At 42.3% G+C, this 20,999-nt stretch overlaps 1 protein-coding gene across 3 annotated transcripts in view; it reads right to left on the bottom strand.

Annotated features, from left to right (window-relative positions):
* Positions 1-1,205: 1,205 nt before the first annotated feature.
* The window catches only part of SBF2 (SET binding factor 2), a 469,332-nt gene continuing 449,538 nt past the window's right edge, over positions 1,206-20,999 (bottom strand). For 2 of the 3 annotated variants that reach the window (XM_081239229.1, XM_081239231.1), the window contains 8 exons: positions 14,069-14,195; positions 11,822-11,949; positions 10,419-10,652; positions 9,224-9,328; positions 7,615-7,808; positions 6,607-6,694; positions 4,091-4,222; positions 1,207-3,074 (listed from right to left, as the gene is read on the bottom strand). In XM_081239229.1, the coding sequence (XP_081095355.1) occupies positions 2,976-3,074; positions 4,091-4,222; positions 6,607-6,694; positions 7,615-7,808; positions 9,224-9,328; positions 10,419-10,652; positions 11,822-11,949; positions 14,069-14,195 (1,107 nt within the window). In that variant the 3' untranslated portion in view covers positions 1,207-2,975. Of the gene's footprint in view, positions 3,075-4,090; positions 4,223-6,606; positions 6,695-7,614; positions 7,809-9,223; positions 9,329-10,418; positions 10,653-11,821; positions 11,950-14,068; positions 14,196-20,999 lie in introns of all 3 variants that reach the window. The other variant, XM_081239230.1, reaches the window with a different exon arrangement.

The raw sequence follows: 20,999 nt of genomic DNA, 5'->3' as shown, positions 1-20,999 counted from the left end.
AGTGGCTTGCATTATGTATTTATTTGGCAGTGCTGCTCCAAGCCCTATCTCTTCATCAGCACTGCTTTATTTTTGGCTTATTTCATAGCTCTGGTTGCTGGTTGCCATAGCTGAGGGCATTTCCTGGTTATCAGCCTAAAATCTTGAGATTATTCAGAAGTTCTTTATGAGATAATGGGGTTACTTAACAACTCTTAAAAGAACTCCTAGTGAAGTATCTATAAATGTCAATTTTCACTGAGAAGCAAACCAGCCGTACCATTAACAGTTAACGCTCTGGCTCTGGAGGGAGGCCACTGGGCGGAGGGTTTGGGAGGTAAGAATAAAGAACCTGGGCTGAAGGTTTTGGGGAGTGGGGCTTGCGCTCATGTGCTCCCTCGGGTCTGCATCTTTCAAGAGCCCGGAGGAGAAAGGCTTTGTCACAGGAGCCGCAGGGGCAGGGGCAGGGGCCCCAGTCCTTCTTCCTTGGAACCTAGCGCCCTTCTCCCCGTCACAGCTAGGACGGGCGGAATGCAGGGCGTCCTGACACTTGTGCTCAACTCCCAGTCCCAGCTGTTTCCCTCCTTACTGAATGTCAGGGACACAGCAGGACAGAATGGCAGGTCCCAGGGCCAGCCATTCAGAAGAGAGGCCTGGGGCTAATGAGGGCCTGAGGGCCCTGGCCTGGGTCACACGAGCCTCTAGACTGAGGAGATCTGAAGGCTCAAGAGGGGGATGCCACTGCCTCACCCTGGGGGTCCCCCTCAGGGAGGGCTCCTGGATGTCAAGACTTAGAGGTTCAGCCCTGAGGAGAACCTGCATTCTGATGGCTCCATTCGAGATGTAGTTAGAGTCCCCAAGGTAAACTCCAAGGGCGTATCTAGAGGAAGTGTTGTCCAGAACTGAAAGCACTGATCCTTCATCCGTGCTGTTTAGCTATTTCCTGAAGCAGAAACACCTCCTTCCAAACTAGAGTTAAAATTCTCCTGCCTAAAGTTCTCACAAATTGCCATATGCCACAGGTGGTGAAACTGCGACCGGGAAGAGGTAAAGGACTTAACCAATTTCACACAGCTCACTGGAGGCTCTGGGTGGGAGTGGCGGCCTCAGGTCTCTTACCTAAACTCTGCAGCAGTGCATCCAGAACCCAGAAGCTCAGGCCAGCCTGTCCAGTGTCTCTGGTTACTTCCTGAGCAAAGGGCAGTGATGACATTAAGAGAACCAAGGCAAGAAATGGGTTATGCTGCATCTTACCCTTGAACTTTTAGCCCCACGTATGAATCATAAATGTTGCCTTCTGAGTGCTAAGCAATGCACAGTGAACTTTATTTCAGTAAATGAGGGATGATTCTTCTTAAGAAATAAATTTAATTCAAGGTGGTTAGTGAATGCAAGGCTACATGTAGCGCCTTCATGAAAGTTACAAGAATCCAGTTACAAAAGAAGCACTGTGTAAAGTCTCAAATAGCTGAGGGTACAACGGGCTCCATATTTTACAGAGTACAAAAAATTATTTCATATACAAAGAAAAATACAAATAATGTGCAAAAACCATTTTCACAGGTGGCAATTTATAAAATGAAAATGATAGAAAAATCCTTCATTCTTATCATCCCCCAATTTCTTATATATTAACACAGTTCTATTTTCTAGTGTGTAGATAACTTTAAATTTGAAAATCTGATTTATTTTTAATCTACAAAGCGGCTTTTTAAAAAGGGAACCATTTCACTACTGAAATTTTATGAATGAATCAGTTAATTTTATATTAAATTATAAGCAGACTATCTGAAAAACAAGGATATAAGAACTCATATATACATATTTTTGAAATATTAGTTTGGTATTTAACATATTAACATTTCAAAACAAATGTAATGATCTAGCTACCTACGACTCCAGCCAACCGCAGCGGCTGTTGCAGAAAAGCTGTTTCTGTGCGCCGTGAGAAACAGCATTCCTGGTGTCTTAAGCTGAACAAACACAGGCTATCAAAAGTAAAGAAAACCTAAAGACCAAACAAGTCCCTACTGTTCATGTGCAGAGGTGCCGTTTGGGTATCCAGTCACACCACAATGCGACCTTGGTTTACACAGCCCTTGTCATAGGGGTCGTGTGGTCATAAACAGCTGGCTTCTGTCTCTCAAACATCTCCACTTTATTAGTTCAGTGCAAGTGTGTGTTTTGTGAGTTAGTGCATTCAGCTTTTTGCATGTTATTTTGTGTAAGAAGCTGTCAGGGAGCAGAAGAATACATGGGAACACAAAGTCCTGCATCCTCAGGGCACCTTTGGCCTAGAAAATTCAGTGTTTTGGAAGCAGTATTTTCCTGCATTGGCCTGGTGATTACTGCATCATTCTCTGGACAATCTTTTCCCATCAGGATAATCTTTGCCTGCCACTGAGCACTGATGGTCTTGCTGTGAACCCCAGTGGTCGAGCAGGTATCACGGAAGCACCTTTGACAGCACCAGAGAACTGAGCATCTCTAAGGTCAGGCAGTAAGAACAGGAGCCTTTGATGGGAAACCTATTCTATGCAGAATGGAAGATAGTCTTGGAGGATTTTGATTTTTGCTTGTCAGAAAGCTCTCCAAGGATATTAGGACCTTGGAGAACAAAAAGGATCTATCTATCTTTCATGAAGAAGGGACCCAGGTAGGTGGTAGCCACTTTGCCTAGGGGATGGATGACGGTCGGCTCAGGAAGCATTCTTCTGATCCCTAACCATGAAGACCCTGTTAGAACAGCCTAGTGCAAGATACAGGGAGGGCCTAGGGCTCTTGACCAGACCTGTGTAACACATCTACTCAGGCTAAGCAGACTTAGCAACTGCTAAAAGAGGGGAATGGGTAAGTCTGGGTAGGAGAACCTTAGGCCCTAGGATGACTGATCGGAACCAGCAGGAAGCTGTCAGCTCCTCAAGGACTCACACACTTTTCTCCTATCTGGCAGCACAAGCCCCTCCTCCCTCTTCTGTTTGGGTTGGCCATGGGCATCAGGCGTCAGATATACAGCTCTGGATCCTGTCCATCCACTGCTGGGCACTCTGTCCATCCTGGGCACAGAAGTTATACACACGTTTGCTGGTCTTGAGCTATAAAATCAAATGAAGAGAACCAGAGATGAAGGGCAGGGCTAGTCTATGGCTTTGGGCAAGTGAGCAAATAAATCCCTGTGACCTTCCCTTTCCGTTCTGCCCCAGAACCTCTGTTATTTTTCTCTGCCTCCCACTATCATACTGTCATTGCCTTTAGAGTCATTATACTTTCCTGGCCCCCAAAGTCAAGGGGGATGTCAACAGAAAGGCCTGGCAGAGAAGAGAGACACACTAGGAAAGCCTGACTTTGCATCTTCCCGGGGCCTTCCTTGACTGAGGAAGAGGGTCAGGAATGGCTGGAGTCTCTGGCCCCGCCCATGCACTGCACCAGTGCAGCACAGGCGCCAGGAAGGCCGAGCTTCATCCACACCATGATGGGGTTGGCTTTCATGGCCCCTTTCCATCCCCTTCTCTAAGTCTTCAGTTGGGGCCACACTGGCAGCCCAGAGTCAGGGAAATGGCTTCATAGCCTGAGCAGGGCCCTAGAGTATGACCTGTGTTCCATATGAAGTCCTGCTTGGCTCTGGGGATTAGATAAGTCCCTATCATGTGGCCCATAAAATGCCCCAAGGCCCACCTAAGGACTGCTGAAGATGTTAGGGCAGACAGTCATCATGTGTGACTAAGGATGTTTTTTTGTGGATGATCAAGCATGAAGATCCATGGATACAAAGGGAAGTAATATCTGTTCTCGACAGTAGGTGGTGAGTGAATAACTAACAGTATTTAACAAGGAGTTCATCTGCTTCCACGTGTAGTTGGATACCTTTTAAAGGAGGCTTTTGTGCAAAGTGATGTGCGGCCTTTCTGAGACATATGGACAGCAGGGAGAGGTCAGGTTTGGGGATGAAGAGTGCTGGGTTCAAGCTCTGTAGCAATTCCCACAGCCGGGGTGGGTCTGTGACCCATGTGCAGTTACCACCAATTGCTCTGAGGCCCCATGATTCTTGGAGGTGGATGGATTGTAAGGGATCACGTGCAAAGAGAGCCAAGAAAAGGCAAGATCGACTTACATCAAAGAACGCCTTGTCACTCGTGTGCTTTGGGGCTCCCATGCTGGGGCCAGCAGGGATGACCATTTCTACCTCAGCCAGATCAATGTGGCCTTTACAGCTTGTGTCCTCACCCGAGTCGTAGTATCGCAGCTGGAACCAAAAAGATACATGGGGTATAAGAGACACAGAAAGGGAAAACAGCATGGCTTTTCAAAATGTATTTGAATACTTTCCCACATCTTGCTAAACTATGCCTGAAAGAATAGACAAGAAGTTAAAAACGCTGGTTGCTTCTAGGAAGAGGAATTAGACAGCTGGGAGAAAGGTGGAAAAAGACATATTTTTTTGAAATTTGAACAAATAAATGTATTACACATAGAAAAAGTCAACTAACAACTGTAAAAAATATATATATGTAACATATGAAAAAGGGTTAATGTTTAGAATATATACCGAATTCCTAGAATTGAGAAGGAAAAGATAATCTAATAGAAAAATGGTCAAAGGATTTCAACAGGCAAGTCACAGAAGAAATGTGAGTGACCTATAAACATCTGAGAAGATGAACAATCTACCTGATCAAAGAAAAGTAAATGAAATCAATGAGATTTCACTTTTCACTTAGATTAAGAAATATTAAAATGCCTGACAATATTCAGGTTGAATGGAAGGCACTAGGTATTCTCAAACACTGTTAGTGGGGATATAATTAGTCAGAAGCCTTTTAGAGGACAATTTGGCAATATGAACTAAAATTTAAAATGTTTATACCTGTTGATACACCTTTCCCACCTCTAGAAATTTATCCTACAGAAACACTCCCACAAGCATGCAAAGACACACCTATAAAGAGGTTTCCTTCAGCACTGCCTTTATTAGCTAACAATTGAAAAGATATCTGTCAATAGGGTGTTGGTTAATTAAATGATGGTACATCAATAATATGGAATTCTATACAACATTTCAAAAATGTTAAGATCTATTATGAACTGGTAGGAAAATATGTTCAAGCTATCTTATATTTAAAAAACAAGTTTCCAAATAGCATGTAGATATAAAATGACTTTTGAAAAATAATAAATAGCTCAACATTTGAGTGTTACTGTGTGGAAGGACTGGACATCACTCTTAACGAAATTAGTCTGGACTTCACCCTCTATAATCTACACGGCAGGAATGTGTTTGGCGCCTCCGTCTCTGTGGTTCTGGCCTCAGACTTTTCTCTGCCTCTCCCTTCAGGCATAGTATGAGTAGGACTAAACAGAAAAACCATATACCTTTCGTGTTAAAGAAATCTAAAAGACTGGCAAGAATGCAAATATAATTTGATGTAATTGTAAATTATAGAAAAATTATGACATTCTCCTGTTATATTTAGTGATTTGAGGGAACTTTTCTACACAGTGTAGGCTCTATGGTTTCAGAGACAATGTTGTTTAAAGTCCAGCCCCCTAAAAAGGGCTTCCATTGCATACCTGTAAAAACTTCTCTATGTTCTTCTACAAAGATTCTGTGTAACCTTTATGAAACTCCTTGAGCAGAGGGAAAGGGGGTCCCCATGCAAAGTATTCATCTGTCAGGAGTCATCTAGATGCAGGTCCAACAAGAGCACTGTACTGGCCTAACAGTCCGTATCTTTCTGAACAGACTCCATGTTGGACACAAATGCATTGAGAAGCTGCTCAAGGCTGACTGGTCAGGTCCAAGGTAGAGTGAGGTCTGTGGTCAGAACGTGGGAGACCATGCAAGTCTCACTAGTGAAGGGTGCAGAAGGGCTGGGTTCCACCCCAACCAAGATCACTGGAGCAAAGATTCTGACACTCAGGATGGTGCGGGGTGCTACAGCCACAGCAAAGAACCTAGCAGTGGGGAAAAGACTTCCCAGCGTGGTCTGGGAGGTCCAGTCTAGTACTTGCCCACTGTGGATTTCAGGCTTGGGTGGGCACATCCCCTTCTGCCTATTTCAGGGCTCCCTCCCTCCTCTGTTGCTGTCACCTTTGAGGGATAATGATGCCTTCTTTAGTACCAAGTACAGTGATGGGCACAGATAAAGTGTGCAATAAATATTTGTTGAATAAATGAACACCCTCGATTTTGAATGGATGTGTTATGCTGCAAAGATGAAGGTAATCTGTATTCTGGGGAGTATTCATAGGCACGGGTTCTGTATGTGCATGTGGTATGCAACAAGCTGAAAACCTCAGGTCCTCTCTTGGCCTCGGTTTTAAGAGCAGACAGCAGGAGATAACATGAGCGTTAAAAAGCAGAGTTCTATTGCTCTTAATGCTCTGGGCTCAGCAGTCACTGCCTCTGCCTGCACACACCTGCACTCTCTCAGAAGGCTGCTGCGCTCAGTCTCAGGACTACTGCTCCTCACTGGGTCCATGGAGGAGCCTCAGGCAGCATATGAGAGGCCTTAGGAAAGCATTCTGTACATGAAGGCTGTGCCTTTCTGCTAAGAGTCACACAACAGCCGGGGACTGAGCCTAGCCTAGGGAGAAGTGATTTCTATAGGCTGTGATGGTATTTATTACCTGATGTTTTGTTACATCCAAAACGAACCAGCGGGGCTTCCAACCTTTCAGCAAAGCCCCTCTTTTGTAGAGCGTTCCCTCAAAGGACCTAGAAATAATGATGACATAGCAGTTAATTTAATTTTTCATTTAAAAAGTGCTGTAAAGGGGATATCTGTTGTTTTTGTTGGTCAAGCCTCTATTTCCCCCAGATGGTCCAAAAAAGATCAGAGCTCCCCCTAGAATTTTTCTATTAGACCTTTGGGGAAAGGCTGCCTCTTTCTGCTGGAATTACCAAACTTGTGAGGTCTGGAGCTCTCAGTAGCCATTTTTTTTTTTTTTTTTTTTTTTTTTTGCGGCACGCGGGCCTCTCACTGCTGCGGCCTCTCCGGTTGCGGAGCACAGGCTCTGGACGTGCAGGCTCAGCGGCCGTGGCTCACGGGCCCAGCCGCTCCGCGGCATGTGGGATCTTCCCGGACCAGGGCACGAACCCGTGTCCCCTGCATTGGCAGGCGGACTCTCAACCACTGCGCCACCGGGGAAGCCCAGTAGCCAATTTTTATACCATGTTGGGGTAGATGCAGCCCATAGGAGAAAGCAGAGCTGGCAAACAACAGAAGCTTGAAGATGCTGTGAGAAACTGGCGCATCCTTGGCCTTCCCAGTTTATGTGAGTAAATTCCTTTCTGCTTGAGCTAGCATGCGCTGGATTTCTGAAGTTTGCCCCTGAAAAAGTGCTCACTAACACATATTCCCTCAAGAGACCTGGCAGACATGAGACAATAGCAATCAGGACCCGCCACAAAGAACTACAACCTCTTGGCATTATTTTAGTTGTAATTTTGACTTTTCCTCTTCTAAGAACCATCTAACGCATTTAAAACAGAGACAAAGGATTAAAGCGGATCCATTTTAAGTTTACAGAAGGCGGCACGGCACAGGCCTAGCTTATTAAAGGGCCTGCGGTGTGGCCCAGGGCAGGGTGGGGAGAGCCTTTTCAGTACACCCGGCAGGGCTCAGCAATGTCAACCTGTTTTCATCATTCTTGGACGTGTACTGGCTGTACAGCGTGGCTGCTCTCCGGTCCACTCCGTTGGATGGGGAGATGCTGGCGTTCTGTTCCTCCCCCATGCTGCTGTCTGGGAGATGCAGCAGAGACCTCTTCTGATAGGAAGGGAGGTTGGTAGACACAATTCCTGGGGAGCCCAAAGGGTGTCTCTGGGGCTGAAAAAGACAGAACAGGAGCTAGGAAAGCTTTCCAAAGACTTTAAGCAACTGATCCGATAATTTCACTTCTAAAAATTTACCTCAAGGAAAAAACTGGACCATATATATGTATATGTAAAATATATATAAAGAGATGTTTACCCTGGAATTTTTTTAGGAAACTAGCAGAAAACTAGAAACCACCTAAATGTCTATCATTATGCAACTGCTTAAAAAAAAAAAGGTATTTTCATACAATGGACTTCTAGACAGCCACTAAAAATGATGCTGATTTACATACAGTGACAAACTGAAGGCCATGTATGCCACATATTAAGTAAAAAAAAAATGCAGGTTTTTAAAACTGCATGTATAGTAAATCCCTTTTATATGTGTGTTTAGAATTATAAAACAAGTTTGATGGCATAGTGGTTTATTTCTAGGTTATAAATTTTGGGTGATTTCTGTCTATTTCATAACTTTCTGTGTATTGTCTTATTTAAAGGAATACACATATCTCACTTTCATAATCAGAAAAAAAATTAAGAAACTATTTTATTCTTCTGAGAAAAAAAGCAGTAAGACATCACCTACCTGTGGCCTGTCTGATAACAGCTCCTGAGTTGCCATCTGAAGGCAAGAGAAGGCCCCCAAGGACCCCATCTTACCACACTGGAGGCTTTCTTCTACACTCCCTGCTCCTTGACTCCTCTGTGACATCTGACCCTGCCGACCTCTCCTTTCCTGAAGTGCTCTTCAGAACACTCATCTGTCCTAACTTCCCTTCTGTTGCACTTGGAGTCAATGTGATGTGGGTTTGACTGGTGGCCGCCCCACATATCAGCTGTGTGATCTGAGCCTGTCCCAGCGTGCCTGAGCTGAGACACCACTCCCTCACTGTGGGTTAACAGAATGCAAAGTGTGGATGGTGCTCAGCACAGCCCTTCCACATACTACAGGTGAAGGGGCTGTGAGAAGCAGAAAACAAGAGTATTTGGTTTTAAACTATTTTTACGATATATGTTCCTTAATTCAGAAACAAAAAGGGGGTGTGAACAACAGAAAGCAGCATATTTTGCTCATTTAAAACATTTCATTTTCTCTGATTATTGCTCTGGCGCAAACAAGGTCTTGGCATTCCCCTCCTCCCTCATGTGGTAGAAGATCAGCTGAAACCACAGAGGCGCTGAGATAGAAAAGAACCCAGTAATTTCCCCTGGATACAGGGCCCTGGAACATAAGTATTATGTCATTGTGGTAAAGCGAGACACTCAGGAAGTACCCAGTCATCTGGAGCTTTCTGCCCTGGACCCTCAGGGCATGACCCTCCCTTTGGCCATAAACCTCCTGAATTACCTGTGGCAGAGGCCCCACCTGACCTAGCGCCCTCCAGAAGCTCAGAAGTAGCTCTTCAAAGGGCTTTGCCAACTCACACGGTCTGCTCTGGGCTCTTCTTTAAGGTCCACAGTTACCCGTTCCCATAGCTGCTGCCACTTCTCAGCTGTTTGGTTCAATTTATGCTCCAGTCTTTCAATTTCCTGCAAAGTAATTAAAAGGGGTTTTCTGACAGATAAGTATTTCATAGAAATCAGGATGTTCCCCAGAGCCACACCCGCTCTGTACTAGAGGAACAGCATGGCCAGAGGGCAGTGAAAAACCATGGTAAGCGTGGGGCCTCAGAAGTCTCCCAAGCCAGGAATAGAGGTGGGAGCTCTAGCTGGTGTGATGCATTGTGGCAAAGATGATTTATTAGGATCTGTAACTGGGCCTTTTTTTGTACAGATGGCTTAAATAGAGAGGTGAGATAAATATCCCCAACACCTTCACCCTTGGCCAGCCCATAGGACCTCTGATGGCCACAGCAAAAGGTCAAGCACTGGGCTGGTGTCCAAACTGTAATAGCTGAGGTATATGAGAAGTCTGTCCTTGACAGAGGAACCCTTCAACTCTGATGATTCAAACCAGATGTAGAAAGAATGAACCAAGAAATGCCCAAGGAATGGAGTTTCCTTCAGACAGGGAAGCTGCACAGCAGAGCAGCAGCCTCTGTGACAGTGTTTTCAAGGAAGCGCGCTCCTCCTGGTCAGGAAACTGGACGCAGAACACTCTTCAGGAACTGTTTGGGCCAAATCTGGGCTCAAACCCTTTCCTCAGCGCTGCTGTTCTCATCAGGGTAGCTACTGCCAGGATGGCTTCACTCCAAAATATTCCTTGTAGAAGATGGTTGGCGGTGCTCCCATCAGGCCATCAGCTGCCCACACTTCTGACCAGAGGAAGTAAGGCACCCACAAAAGCCATTACCCAGGCCTGACTCAGGCTGCTTGGCCAGCTAAAACAGCTGCAAAGCTGCAAAATTGCTCCATTTACTCGAATGCTTCCTTCTAACGCTGAAAAGCTCACTTTTACTGAGACTCTTTGCCAGTACCTGAGCCTGGTTCCCCACTGATCCATGGGAGCAAATCTGGTGTCCTCATACTCCTGTAGTGCTAGCTATAATGCTAACCCAAAGTAAGGAGAGCTGTGTCCAGGAGCTGGTGAACCAGTCTTAACTAAGGTCAGTTCCTGAGGCCTCGTGTGCCTCCAGGTCCCCTGGTGCGCTAGGAGTGTGTCTACACACGGCTGACTTACACTGACAAGGCTGGTGAGAGCATCGGGCTGAGCACAGCTGACATCATCATAGCATGGCCACACTGTTCTCCTCTGGCTCTGGGGCCCAGCTCCTCTGGCCAGTTCAGAGTCTTCGGAGGGGAACTGCTTAGGGGTCAGCATTGTCCAGTCATATGAAGGCCCTGTGGAAAGGGTCTCCTCTACATAGTAATCCCACTTCTTGAGGCTGGAAACGTTTACATTGGGCTTCAGGGCCTGTATAAAGAAAATTCTGAAATATAGTTTCATCTTGACCCCAAAGTGCCCCAAGCTTACTGGCAGGCCAGCCCCTAACATTGCAGGGTCCAGGGAAAAAGTATGAATAGAGGCTCAAATACCATATATCTATATATTTAAACATTATACATCAACATAACTATTAGATAAAATATGTTCTATGCTCCTACCTTGACAAATATAACTTCCTAAAGACCTAGAAGGCCAGGCTCCAATTGAGAATTCTTGGACTTCTGGGAATTCTACACCAGGAAGTAGTGGCACTGGGAAAGCTGGTCCCAGCTCCCAGTTCTTGGCCTAAAGCCCTGCTCCTCTTGACCCAGCTCTGTCCTATATTCTGAGGGTCTATTATGAACATGTGTATATACCCCAGCCCATGCAGCTAAACTCTTGTCTACTCCCTGTCCAAACAGCTACTCCTTAGCTGCCCTTTTGGCTTAGGGGTACATTCACTGGCTTGGGGCACAGGCTTGGGGAAGTGGTCTGGTGAGTAACTTGAATTTGGGCAAGGAATCTTGAAGGGCCAGAGCATGGTCTAGATGAAGGAGTGGCATCCAAGCGTGTACCTTGGTTTCTCATACACCTCACCTCATGAGAAGGGTGCATCTGGAGAAAGGCCAGGGTGAGGTCCTACTGCATGGGGCCCAGGGCCAGGCCTCCTTGCCCCTGAGTAAGGTGGTCTACTCCACTGCAGAGCCTATTTCATGCAGACATGCATGGCAGAGGATGGCTGTCCCTGAGAGGTCATCCTTCTTGGGCTGGGCTCCAAACATCCCTGCTTCTCATAGGGGTTCTTCCATGGCTTTGGTACAAATGGACTTAGGGAAATCTTTTCTGCTTACATGGCCTGCTAAGGTTTCAAGTTTTGTTTGTTCTTTCTTCCCAGGGAAAGTTGACTTGCTCTTTCTTGAAGTTATCCTTTCTATGTTTCAGGGGCCAGCTTCTAATTTTTGTGGTCAAGAATTTGGTATCAGTCTCCATTCCATCATAACCTAAACCCATAGTGTATCAACTTTTAAATAGCTTCTGGTATGAAACCTAGTTGAATGTTTATAAAACGCTTAAACAGCTTATATACGCTCAAAAAGTAAGGAAAACTTTAACACAAAATATTCCAAAAATGAAACATAAATGCTTTCTTTCTGTACCTCTGTTTCCACTGGTGAATATAAATAATTAAAGAAAATGGGACTCCTCTTGTGCATTCTATCGATACACTCCCAAATACAAATTCCTCTTTTGGCACGCTTGTCTCCTTTATCATCAAATAAAGTTCCTGTAAATCACCCCCCCAAAACAAAAAATCAGCAAAACAAAAGTCAGATAAATCAACAGTTTGCCTAAAAATATGATGCATGTAGCAGATGAAAAATGGAATATTTCACACGGCTCTAGAAACAGCAGTGCATGTGCAGAAGCCTTAGAAAATGACTGCAAAGCTAAAGATAGGAATGGACTTCATAGCTATATGGAAACAAATCCAAATGGAAGGAAAACCTGGGATAAAGTTTTCCCAAGCATTTAGCAGGACAGCATGACTCCCTTCCAATCGACATCCCGCGTCTATATCTAGATTCAAAGAGGTCCATGCCAGGAGACATACTACACATTTTTCAAGAGAAAATGGGAGGAAAATGATTTGATGAAACTCAGTTAAAAACATAATTTTATGTTTCTTTTTTAAGTTGTTGGCTGTTTATTATGAAGCTATTTAAAGTGTTTTCTTTGGTAGTTTATATATACCACAAATCATGGTCATGGAGACTTTGGATGTCAGAAGGATGTGGTCCGTATCCTTGGATGAGTTAAACACAAAAGCTGAATTTAGGCGGGGCACTTCAGGTACTACATTTGTACCTTTCAAACAGTCAATCTGTTACTCACATGAGCCCACTTTATTTTTAATAGAGAGGAAGATGTGTTAGGGTGAGGCAGGAGGTATTTCTTTAAAAGGCCAGGAAGGGTGCCTCTTGTAGCAGTGCTGTCTTGCTTTGAATGAAAAGATTCAGTCAAAAGTCAACAAGCATTTTATTTATCACAGAAGTAGGTCTCATGCCCAAGGCTGCACAAAATCCTATAATATGAGGGGCCCCTGAGACTAATTAATGTTTCTTCTCTACCTTTCAACTGTAGAGGGCAGAAGAGTAGTTCTCAACCCTGGCCACTCATTAAAAAAAAAAGGGCTTAAAAAAATCCCAGTGCCTAGGTCTCACCTCAGACCCATTAATCAGAATCTCTGAGGATAGGCCCCAGACATCAGTCATTTAAAAAAGTTCTCCAAGTGACTCTAATGTCCACTGTAACCAGCTTTACTTAATGTCTTCCCAACACATGGGTGCTTAAAAAATTAAGGTTTCTGATTATGATGTGTGGAATGACAATCTTATGAGTCAACAAAGGTCTGGAAGTACAAACAGGAAAGGAAATGGTCTCATCAGTGCTGTCTCCTTTACCAAAAGTATGAAATATCATGCTAGATAATTTTAATAGCATGCACTGAAAAGCAGTATTTCTTTGCTTTCATATTTTAAACTGAGAACATTAGTAAATATTTTCAGCCATTAAGAGAGCCTTCTTTATGAATATTCAGGTATATATAATATACTGAAAATAGGAAATATATACTGATTTTCTTTATTTACTTGTCTTCTTAACAAAAATACTCATGTGTATCCCCCTTTCCCCCTCCCTATAAAAACAGCAAAAGTAAGAATGTAAAAGTCCCCTTGGGGAAACGTTTTCACAGGGGCTGACTGGCTTTTGAGAATCTGCTCTTTACAACTATTACTGCTATTAAAAATTACAATAACAATGGTGATGTCTAAAATTTGTTGAGTTCTTACTTTGTGCTAGCAACTGTGCTAAGAAATTTACAAATATTTCCTAATGTGATCATCCTGGTCCAAAGGGGTGGGTGATATTATTATCCTCATTTTAAAGATGAGGAAACTCAGAGAGGTACCTAACCTCTGCAAAGTACTTGGCTGGTAACTGGCAGTGCTGAAATTTAACTATTCTGTTTGCTCCACAGCCCATGCCGTAACTGCTATACAAACTGCTTCCAGGGGCAGGCAGCTTACCTACCAGAGTGTACCAGGGATGGAAAAACTATGAGTCAAGTGTTTCTCCACAAACAGTGATGCTGCTTGGAGATAGTAAAATAGTAATAAGCAGATTTAACTTTTCAAAGGTGCTACATGATGACCACTTGCAGCCCCTAAGAGCTAACACAGCACATAATCTCACTCATTCATGTCCATTCTGCTTTCTTAGTTTGTAGAGCAAAACCTTAAAGTGGCCTTGCCACACTTGGGGGTGGTTATTTTATTAGTGTCTTTAATTAAAAACACATAAAACTAACAAAAAAGGTGGAACAAGGGCATGCAAACACGTACCGTGCTCTAATCTTTCATAGTCTGAATCCAGGAGAAATGTTTTAAAGCGATTAGACACATAGTGGAAAGCCAGGAACTTTAAGTAATAGGGATTGAATTCAAACTCAGTTGGATACTGGTTGTGAACCTGAAACACACAAGGCAAAGAAAAGAATAAGAATCAAATGGAACAAAAAGTGGATACCATGCCACTGAGTGCTGACCTGAAATATGCAGGAGACCATTTGGTCACTCAGTCAACTGAATCCCTACCATGAGTGGAAGTCGGAAAGGAACCAGCCTTTTGCCAGACACCATGCTAGGGTTTTTTTATAAACATAATCTCATATAATCTCCATAACAACACTGCAAGATAGGCATTATTTTTTTCTGGCTTTATTTAGATATAACTGACATAACATTGTGTAAGTTTAAGGTGTACAATGTGATGATTTAATACACATATCTATTGTGAAATGATTATCACAACAGGGTTAGTTAACACCTCCATAACCTCATACAATTACTTTTTTTTTTTTTTGGTGGTGGTGAGAACATTTAAGGTCTGCTCTCTTAGCAACTTTCAAGTATAGAATACAGTATTTGTTAACTATAGTCGCCATGGTGTACATTGGATCTCCAGAACTTACTCCTCTTATACCTGGAAGACAAACATCTCTCCATCCCCCCGCCCCCAGCCCACAACCCCTGGTAACCACCATTCTACTCTGTTTCTATGAGTAAGGCTTTTTTAGATTCTACCTATAAGTGAGATCATACAGTATTTATCTTTCTCTGACTTATTTCACTTAGCATAATGCCCTCAGATTCCATCCACATTGCTGCAAATGGCAGGATTTCCTTTTTTCTCATGACTGAATGAATTTCTCATGTTTATATATATAACATTTTCTTTATCCATTCATCTATAGGTGGACACTTACATTATTTCCACTTCTTGGCTATCGTGAATAATGCTGCAATGAATGTGGAAGTACAGATATCTCTTTGAAATAATGATTTCATTCCCTCTAATATATCCAGAAGTGGGACTGCTGGGTCATATGGTAGTTCTATTTTGAACTTTTTGAGGGACCTCCATATTGTTTTCCACAGTGGCTACACCAATTTACATTCCCAAGAAGGGTTCCCTTTTCTCCACATCCTCACCAACACTTGTTACCTCTTGTCTTTTTGATAACAGCTATTCTAACAGGTGTGAAGTGATGTCTCATTGTGGTTTCGATTTGTACTTTCCTGATGATTAGTGAGTGATGAACACTTTTTCATGTACCTTTGGCCGTTTGTATGTCTTTGGAAAAATGTCTATTCAGATCCTGTGAAGATGAGAATTATTACCCTCCCCTCCCCCGCTTTACAAATGAGGAAGCTGAAGATGAGCAAGATTAAATAATTTACCCAAGGTCATTCACAGCAACCAGTGAGCCCACATTTGAACCCTGGCTTGCTAGGCTCCTCGGGTTGTGCCTCATTCACTACTTTATACTGTGCTAGATACTTGATGTGCAAATTATCATTAAGTTGTGGTTCTTGCTTTCTAGGCATTTGTGGTGTAATAGTGTGTAATACAATAAGAAAAATTATACTTACAGAAGTTTGGCAGTGACAGGAATGAGAAGAGAAGGTGGTGGTTTGGGGGGACAGCAAGAGACGTTTTCACGACAAAAGAAATGTGTGACTGTCTGAGGGCAATGTAGAAGGAGCCAATAGACAGAGAATAAACTGTGGAGAAAGAGCTGATAACTAAGAGAGTAAGGCCCTGGGAAAGCAAGAATGAATGAGGCTAAGGGTCCAGAAACAGGGAACAGCCTTAAAAATGAGGAGGGACAGAAGAGTAGATAAAAAGAAAGGTATGTTCAAGTGCCAAGGGAAGGGGGAGGAGCTTATGCCTTTTAACATTAATTTTCCATCAGTAACTTAGTGAGGTCACTGGGAGAGGAATAAGGATGAGGGAATGACATGGGAGGGTGGGAGCAAGGCAGAGTCCGGAACGGTCACACTGAGCTATAGCGTGCTTTGGGCAACCTGTACGCAGACTCCATGGAGCCATCTCATGTTGGCAGAAGATAGGCTGATGACCTTGTGACGCTCTCCAGTCCACCCAGCAATCTCACCTTTGGATTGCTCACTCTCTCATGACCAATTAGAGAATTTTGCTTGGTTGAGATAAGTTCCAATCATAATTGTATTTACTTAAAAGCTGTTTCAAATGAGTACTGCAGGCAGGCTGTCTAAAAGCCAGCTTTCCTCTCCATGTTTTAATTTGGCAATGTAGACCAACACTTGGTCAGCCAAACAGAGCAGACATGTGTGCAATATGTTGATTACCCAACAGATCAGTGGGAATTTAAAGTCATGATCTGGATATCAGAGATTTTATCAATGTTTATCATCTGATTAGAAACCTAGTTTTCTGTGATGATTAAAGGTTTTTTTTCCTATAACATTTTTTCTGGCTTTTACATTGAACTAAAATGTTAGATCATAAGTAATACAACATAAAATGGATGTTAAGAAGATGTATTAAAACAGAGTTTGACTCTTAAGCAATGGGCTTGTATACTGTGGACCTGCTTTCTTGACCTGAGCCACTGCCCTTCCAGTTGGTTCTGGTCTCCCCAGGACAGGAACACTTTCCATGAGACAACTGGGATGTGGCTCTGAATAGCGAGGTTGTGCACCATATTCTACATTTTAGAACTTAAACTCTTTAGCCTGGGTTCCTGGTTCAGAATCAGTAGCACCACCTCAAGGGGCTGGTGCGCACATGATGGAGGGGGGTGACCTAGATTGTGGGTGGTAGGACAGAAGAAGGAGACAGGCCCAAGAGGATAGAACTTGGTTCTCTACCAATCTGAGAGTCTCAGGGAGGAGAATCTGCAATGTGCTTGGGTGGGGTGAGCTCCAGAAACAACTTTGCCCCAACAGCCCTTGGAATAAACCTTGGTAATCACAGTCCAGACCCTTGGCTCACTGTGTCCAGGGGGAGAAGAGTTCAGGGCTATCTCCACTGACCCAGTCCACGACAGTTCTAAAAACTCTTTTAAAAACTTATTAAACAAAGCTCCAGAATAACAAAACATTTCTCTCAATGACTGTTCTCCATAAAAACCACTTGCCTCACACATAGCTGTATCTTTCCTTGATTATTCTGATATTTAATATGCTTAGGAATATAATTTTAATGACCCAGTTCTGAGGTAAAGTAGAATGGAAATGATAATGAGTACGACCTTAAGTTGAACTTACAGGCATTTCAGGGAGATCAGATGCTAGGACTAGAAGCAAAACTCCTCTACAAGTGGAAAAATGCTTTCATAGCCCACGGTACTGAGTGACTGGCCTCACCACAAACCCTGCACTCCACAATTACGTTAGAAAAGCTAAACACTTCTCCAAGGCCGCTGGCACCAGCCTTGCTTGAATTGGAATTGGTGCTTAGAAAACATTAACGTGTGAGAGCTTGGGGGCAGCAGTGTCTGCATCTGTGTGCCACAATGGCACCTGCAGTTGCTAACTGCTTGGGGAAAGAAAAACAGTCTGTCCCCATACTGGAGTAGGAACAATTTTTTTTTTTTTTTTTTTACTGTGTAGCAACAGTTTACGCAACAAGCATATGAAAACTTCTTCAATGAAAAAAAAATCAAATTGACCTGAATCAAATGCTGGGTTGATTAATGCCTAGATAACCACATTTGGAATCCAACATTAAGAAATACAAGGGATTTTCTGAAATGTCTTTTTACCATAATGAGAAACAAAGACCTGACTGTATTCACAAGACAAAATCTGGTGCTTTCTCCACCATTTAGTCCTACATCCCAGGGACTCAGTTTGTCCAGTTAATTGGCTTTTTTTCCTCGTCAGTGGGACACCTGGCCTCTTCTGCTGTATCCCACCACAGTGGTCTCCACAAGGCACAATCCACGTGCTTCCTTCTCCTGTTAAGTATTGTTTTAATAGATGAAATGGGATCAGGCCAAAGAGACTGCCTCTAAGAACTTATTACAGGGAATGCATGAGAGTTTAGAGGTTTGTTAGCCGCAGGATTTTTTTTAACAACTTTAATGAGGTATAATTGACATACAATAAGCTGCATATATTTAAAGTGTACAATTTGATACCTTCTGACATCTCCACACATCTGTGAAATCATCACCACAATCGACATAGTGAACATATCATCCATAACTCCCAGAAGTTTCCTTGGGCTCCTTTTGCATCTTCCTGCACCCTCCTCTGCAAGCAATGACTGATTTGCTTTTTGTCATTACAGATTAATTTGCATTTACTAGAACTTTATATAAATGGAATCATAAGTATGTACTTTTTTTTTGTATGCCTTCTTTCACTAAGCATAATTATTGGAGATGCATCCATGTTGTTGGGTTAGCAGTAGTAAATTCCTTTCTACAGTTAAGTAGTATTCTACTGCATGGATATACCACAATTTGTTTATTCATTCACCTGTGGATGGACATTGGGTTGCTTCTAGATTTTTGGTTATTACATATAATGTTGTTGTGAACAGTTATGTATGAGTGTTTTTATGGGCATAAGGACTTAATTTCTCTTGTGTAACTGCCTAGGAATGGAATGCTGAATCACCTGGTAGGTAGGTATGTTTAAGTTTTTAAGAACTGTTTTCTCAAACAATGGTATAATTTTATATTCCCACCAGCAGTGTTAGAAAGTTCCAGTTCTTCCACATCCTTGCTAACACTTGGGGTGGTCAGTTTTAAAATTTTAGTCATTAAAATAGGTATTTAGTAATATCTTATTTTAAGTTGCATTTCCTAATGATAAATGATGTCAAGTATCTTCATGTGCTAATTTTTCAACTATGTATCTTTGATGAAGTCAGTATAAATGTTTTGCCATTAAAAAAGATAGGTTGGTTGTTTCTTATATATTGTTTTGAGAATTCTTTATATATTCTGGATACGAGTCCTCCAGCAGACATGACTTGCAAATGTTTTCTCCCACTCTGTGATTTGTCTTTTCATTTTCATAACAGTGATTTTTGAAGAACAAAAGGTTTTAATTTTGACGAAGTCTAATTTATCAATTTTTTCTTTTATGGATGATGCTTTTGGTGTTGAATCTAAGATATCCTTGCCTAATAACCCAAGATCACAAGGAGTTCTTCCTATGTTTTCTTCTAGAAGTTTTATAGTAGATCTTATATTTAAGATCTATGATCCCTTTTGAATTAGTTTTTATATTGATGCAAGGTATGGGTCGAAGTTAATTTTTTTTTGCATCTGGAAATCCAATTGTCTGGTACCATTTGTTGAAAAGATTAGTCTTTCTCTACCTATTGCTTTAAATTTTTTTAATTAAAATTTTTTTATTGAAATATAGCTGATTTTCAATGTTGTATTAGTTTCTGGTGTACGGCAAAGTGGTTCCGTTTTATATATATATATATATATATATATATATATAATGGTTATATATATATATATGGTTATATAATATCCAATGGATATTATATAACCATATATATATAATGGTTTATTACAGGACATTGAATACAGTTCCCTGTGCAGTTCCCTATACAGTAGGACCTTGTTTTTTTATCTATTTTAAATGTAGTAGTTTGTATCTGCTAATCCCAACTCTTAGTTTATCCCTCCCCACCCCCTTTGCCCTTTGGTAGCCATAAATTTGTTTTCTAGGTCTGTGAGTCCGTTTCTGCTTTGTAAGTAAGTTATTTGTATCATATTTTAGATTCCACAAATAAGTAACATCATATTTCTACCTATTACTTTTGCATCTTTGTCAAAAATCAGTTGTCCACATATCATACATGTATGGAACTATTCCTGGACTCTATTCCATTGATCTATTTGTCTGTCTTTGTACCAATTATCACACTGTCTTGATTACTATACCTTTATAATAAAATCAGATAGTGCTAGTCCTCCACTTTTGTTCTTTTTCAAAGTTGTTTTGGCTATTCTAGATCCTTTGCGTTTCCATATGGATTTTATAGTTTGCCAATTTCTACAAAATAGCCTCCTAGGAGTTTTATTGTGATTACACTGTATCTTTAATTTGGGGAGACTGACATCTTAACAACATTGAGTTTTCTGATCCATGAACAACAGGTATTTCTTGATTTATTTAGGTCTTTAATTTCTCTTAGTAATGTTTTATAGTTTCAGTGTTCAGGTCTTTAATGTATTTTGCTAGATTTCTTTCATGTTTGTTGATACTGTTGTAAATGGTAATGATTTTTAAGTTTCAGTTTTCCAATGGTTTATTGCCAGTATTGATTTTTGTATACTGAGCATGTATTCTGCAGCCTTGCTAAAAACTCATTTAATCTAGTAGCTTTTTTTCTTTTTTTGGGGGGGGGGATAGATTCCATGGACAATCATATTGTTTGTGAATAAAGATAGTTTTACTTCTCCCTTTCTAACACGGATGTCTTTTTTTTTTTTTTTTTGCGGTATGTGGGCCTCTCACTGCCGTGGCCTCTCCCGTCGCGGAGCACAGGCTCCGGACGCGCAGGCCCAGCGGCCATGGCTCACGGGCCCAGCCGCTCCGCGGCACGTGGGATCCTCCCGGACCGGGGCACGAACCCGTGTGCCCTGCATCGGCAGGCGGACTCTCAACCACTGCGCCACCAGGGAAGCCCCCGGATGTCTTTTTAAAATCATTTAATTTTTCCCCCAAATGTTCAATTTGATTTAATTAAAAAAATTTATTTTGGCTGTGCCAGGTCTTAGTTGCGGCACAAGGGACCTTCATTGTGGCATGTGGACTCTTAGTTGTGGCACGCAGATTTCTTAGTTGTGGCACGCAGACTTAGTTGAGGCATGCGGGATCTAGTTCCCCAACAAGGAATCAAACCTGGGCCCCCTGCATTGGGATCGTGGAGTCTTACCCACTGGACCACCAGGGAAGTCCCGTGAATGTCTTT

Source organism: Mesoplodon bidens, assembly GCF_964165515.1.
Source record: "Mesoplodon bidens genome assembly, chromosome: 7".
Taxonomy (NCBI): domain Eukaryota; kingdom Metazoa; phylum Chordata; class Mammalia; order Artiodactyla; family Ziphiidae; genus Mesoplodon; species Mesoplodon bidens.
This window is presented reverse-complemented; position numbering and strand designations above follow the sequence as displayed.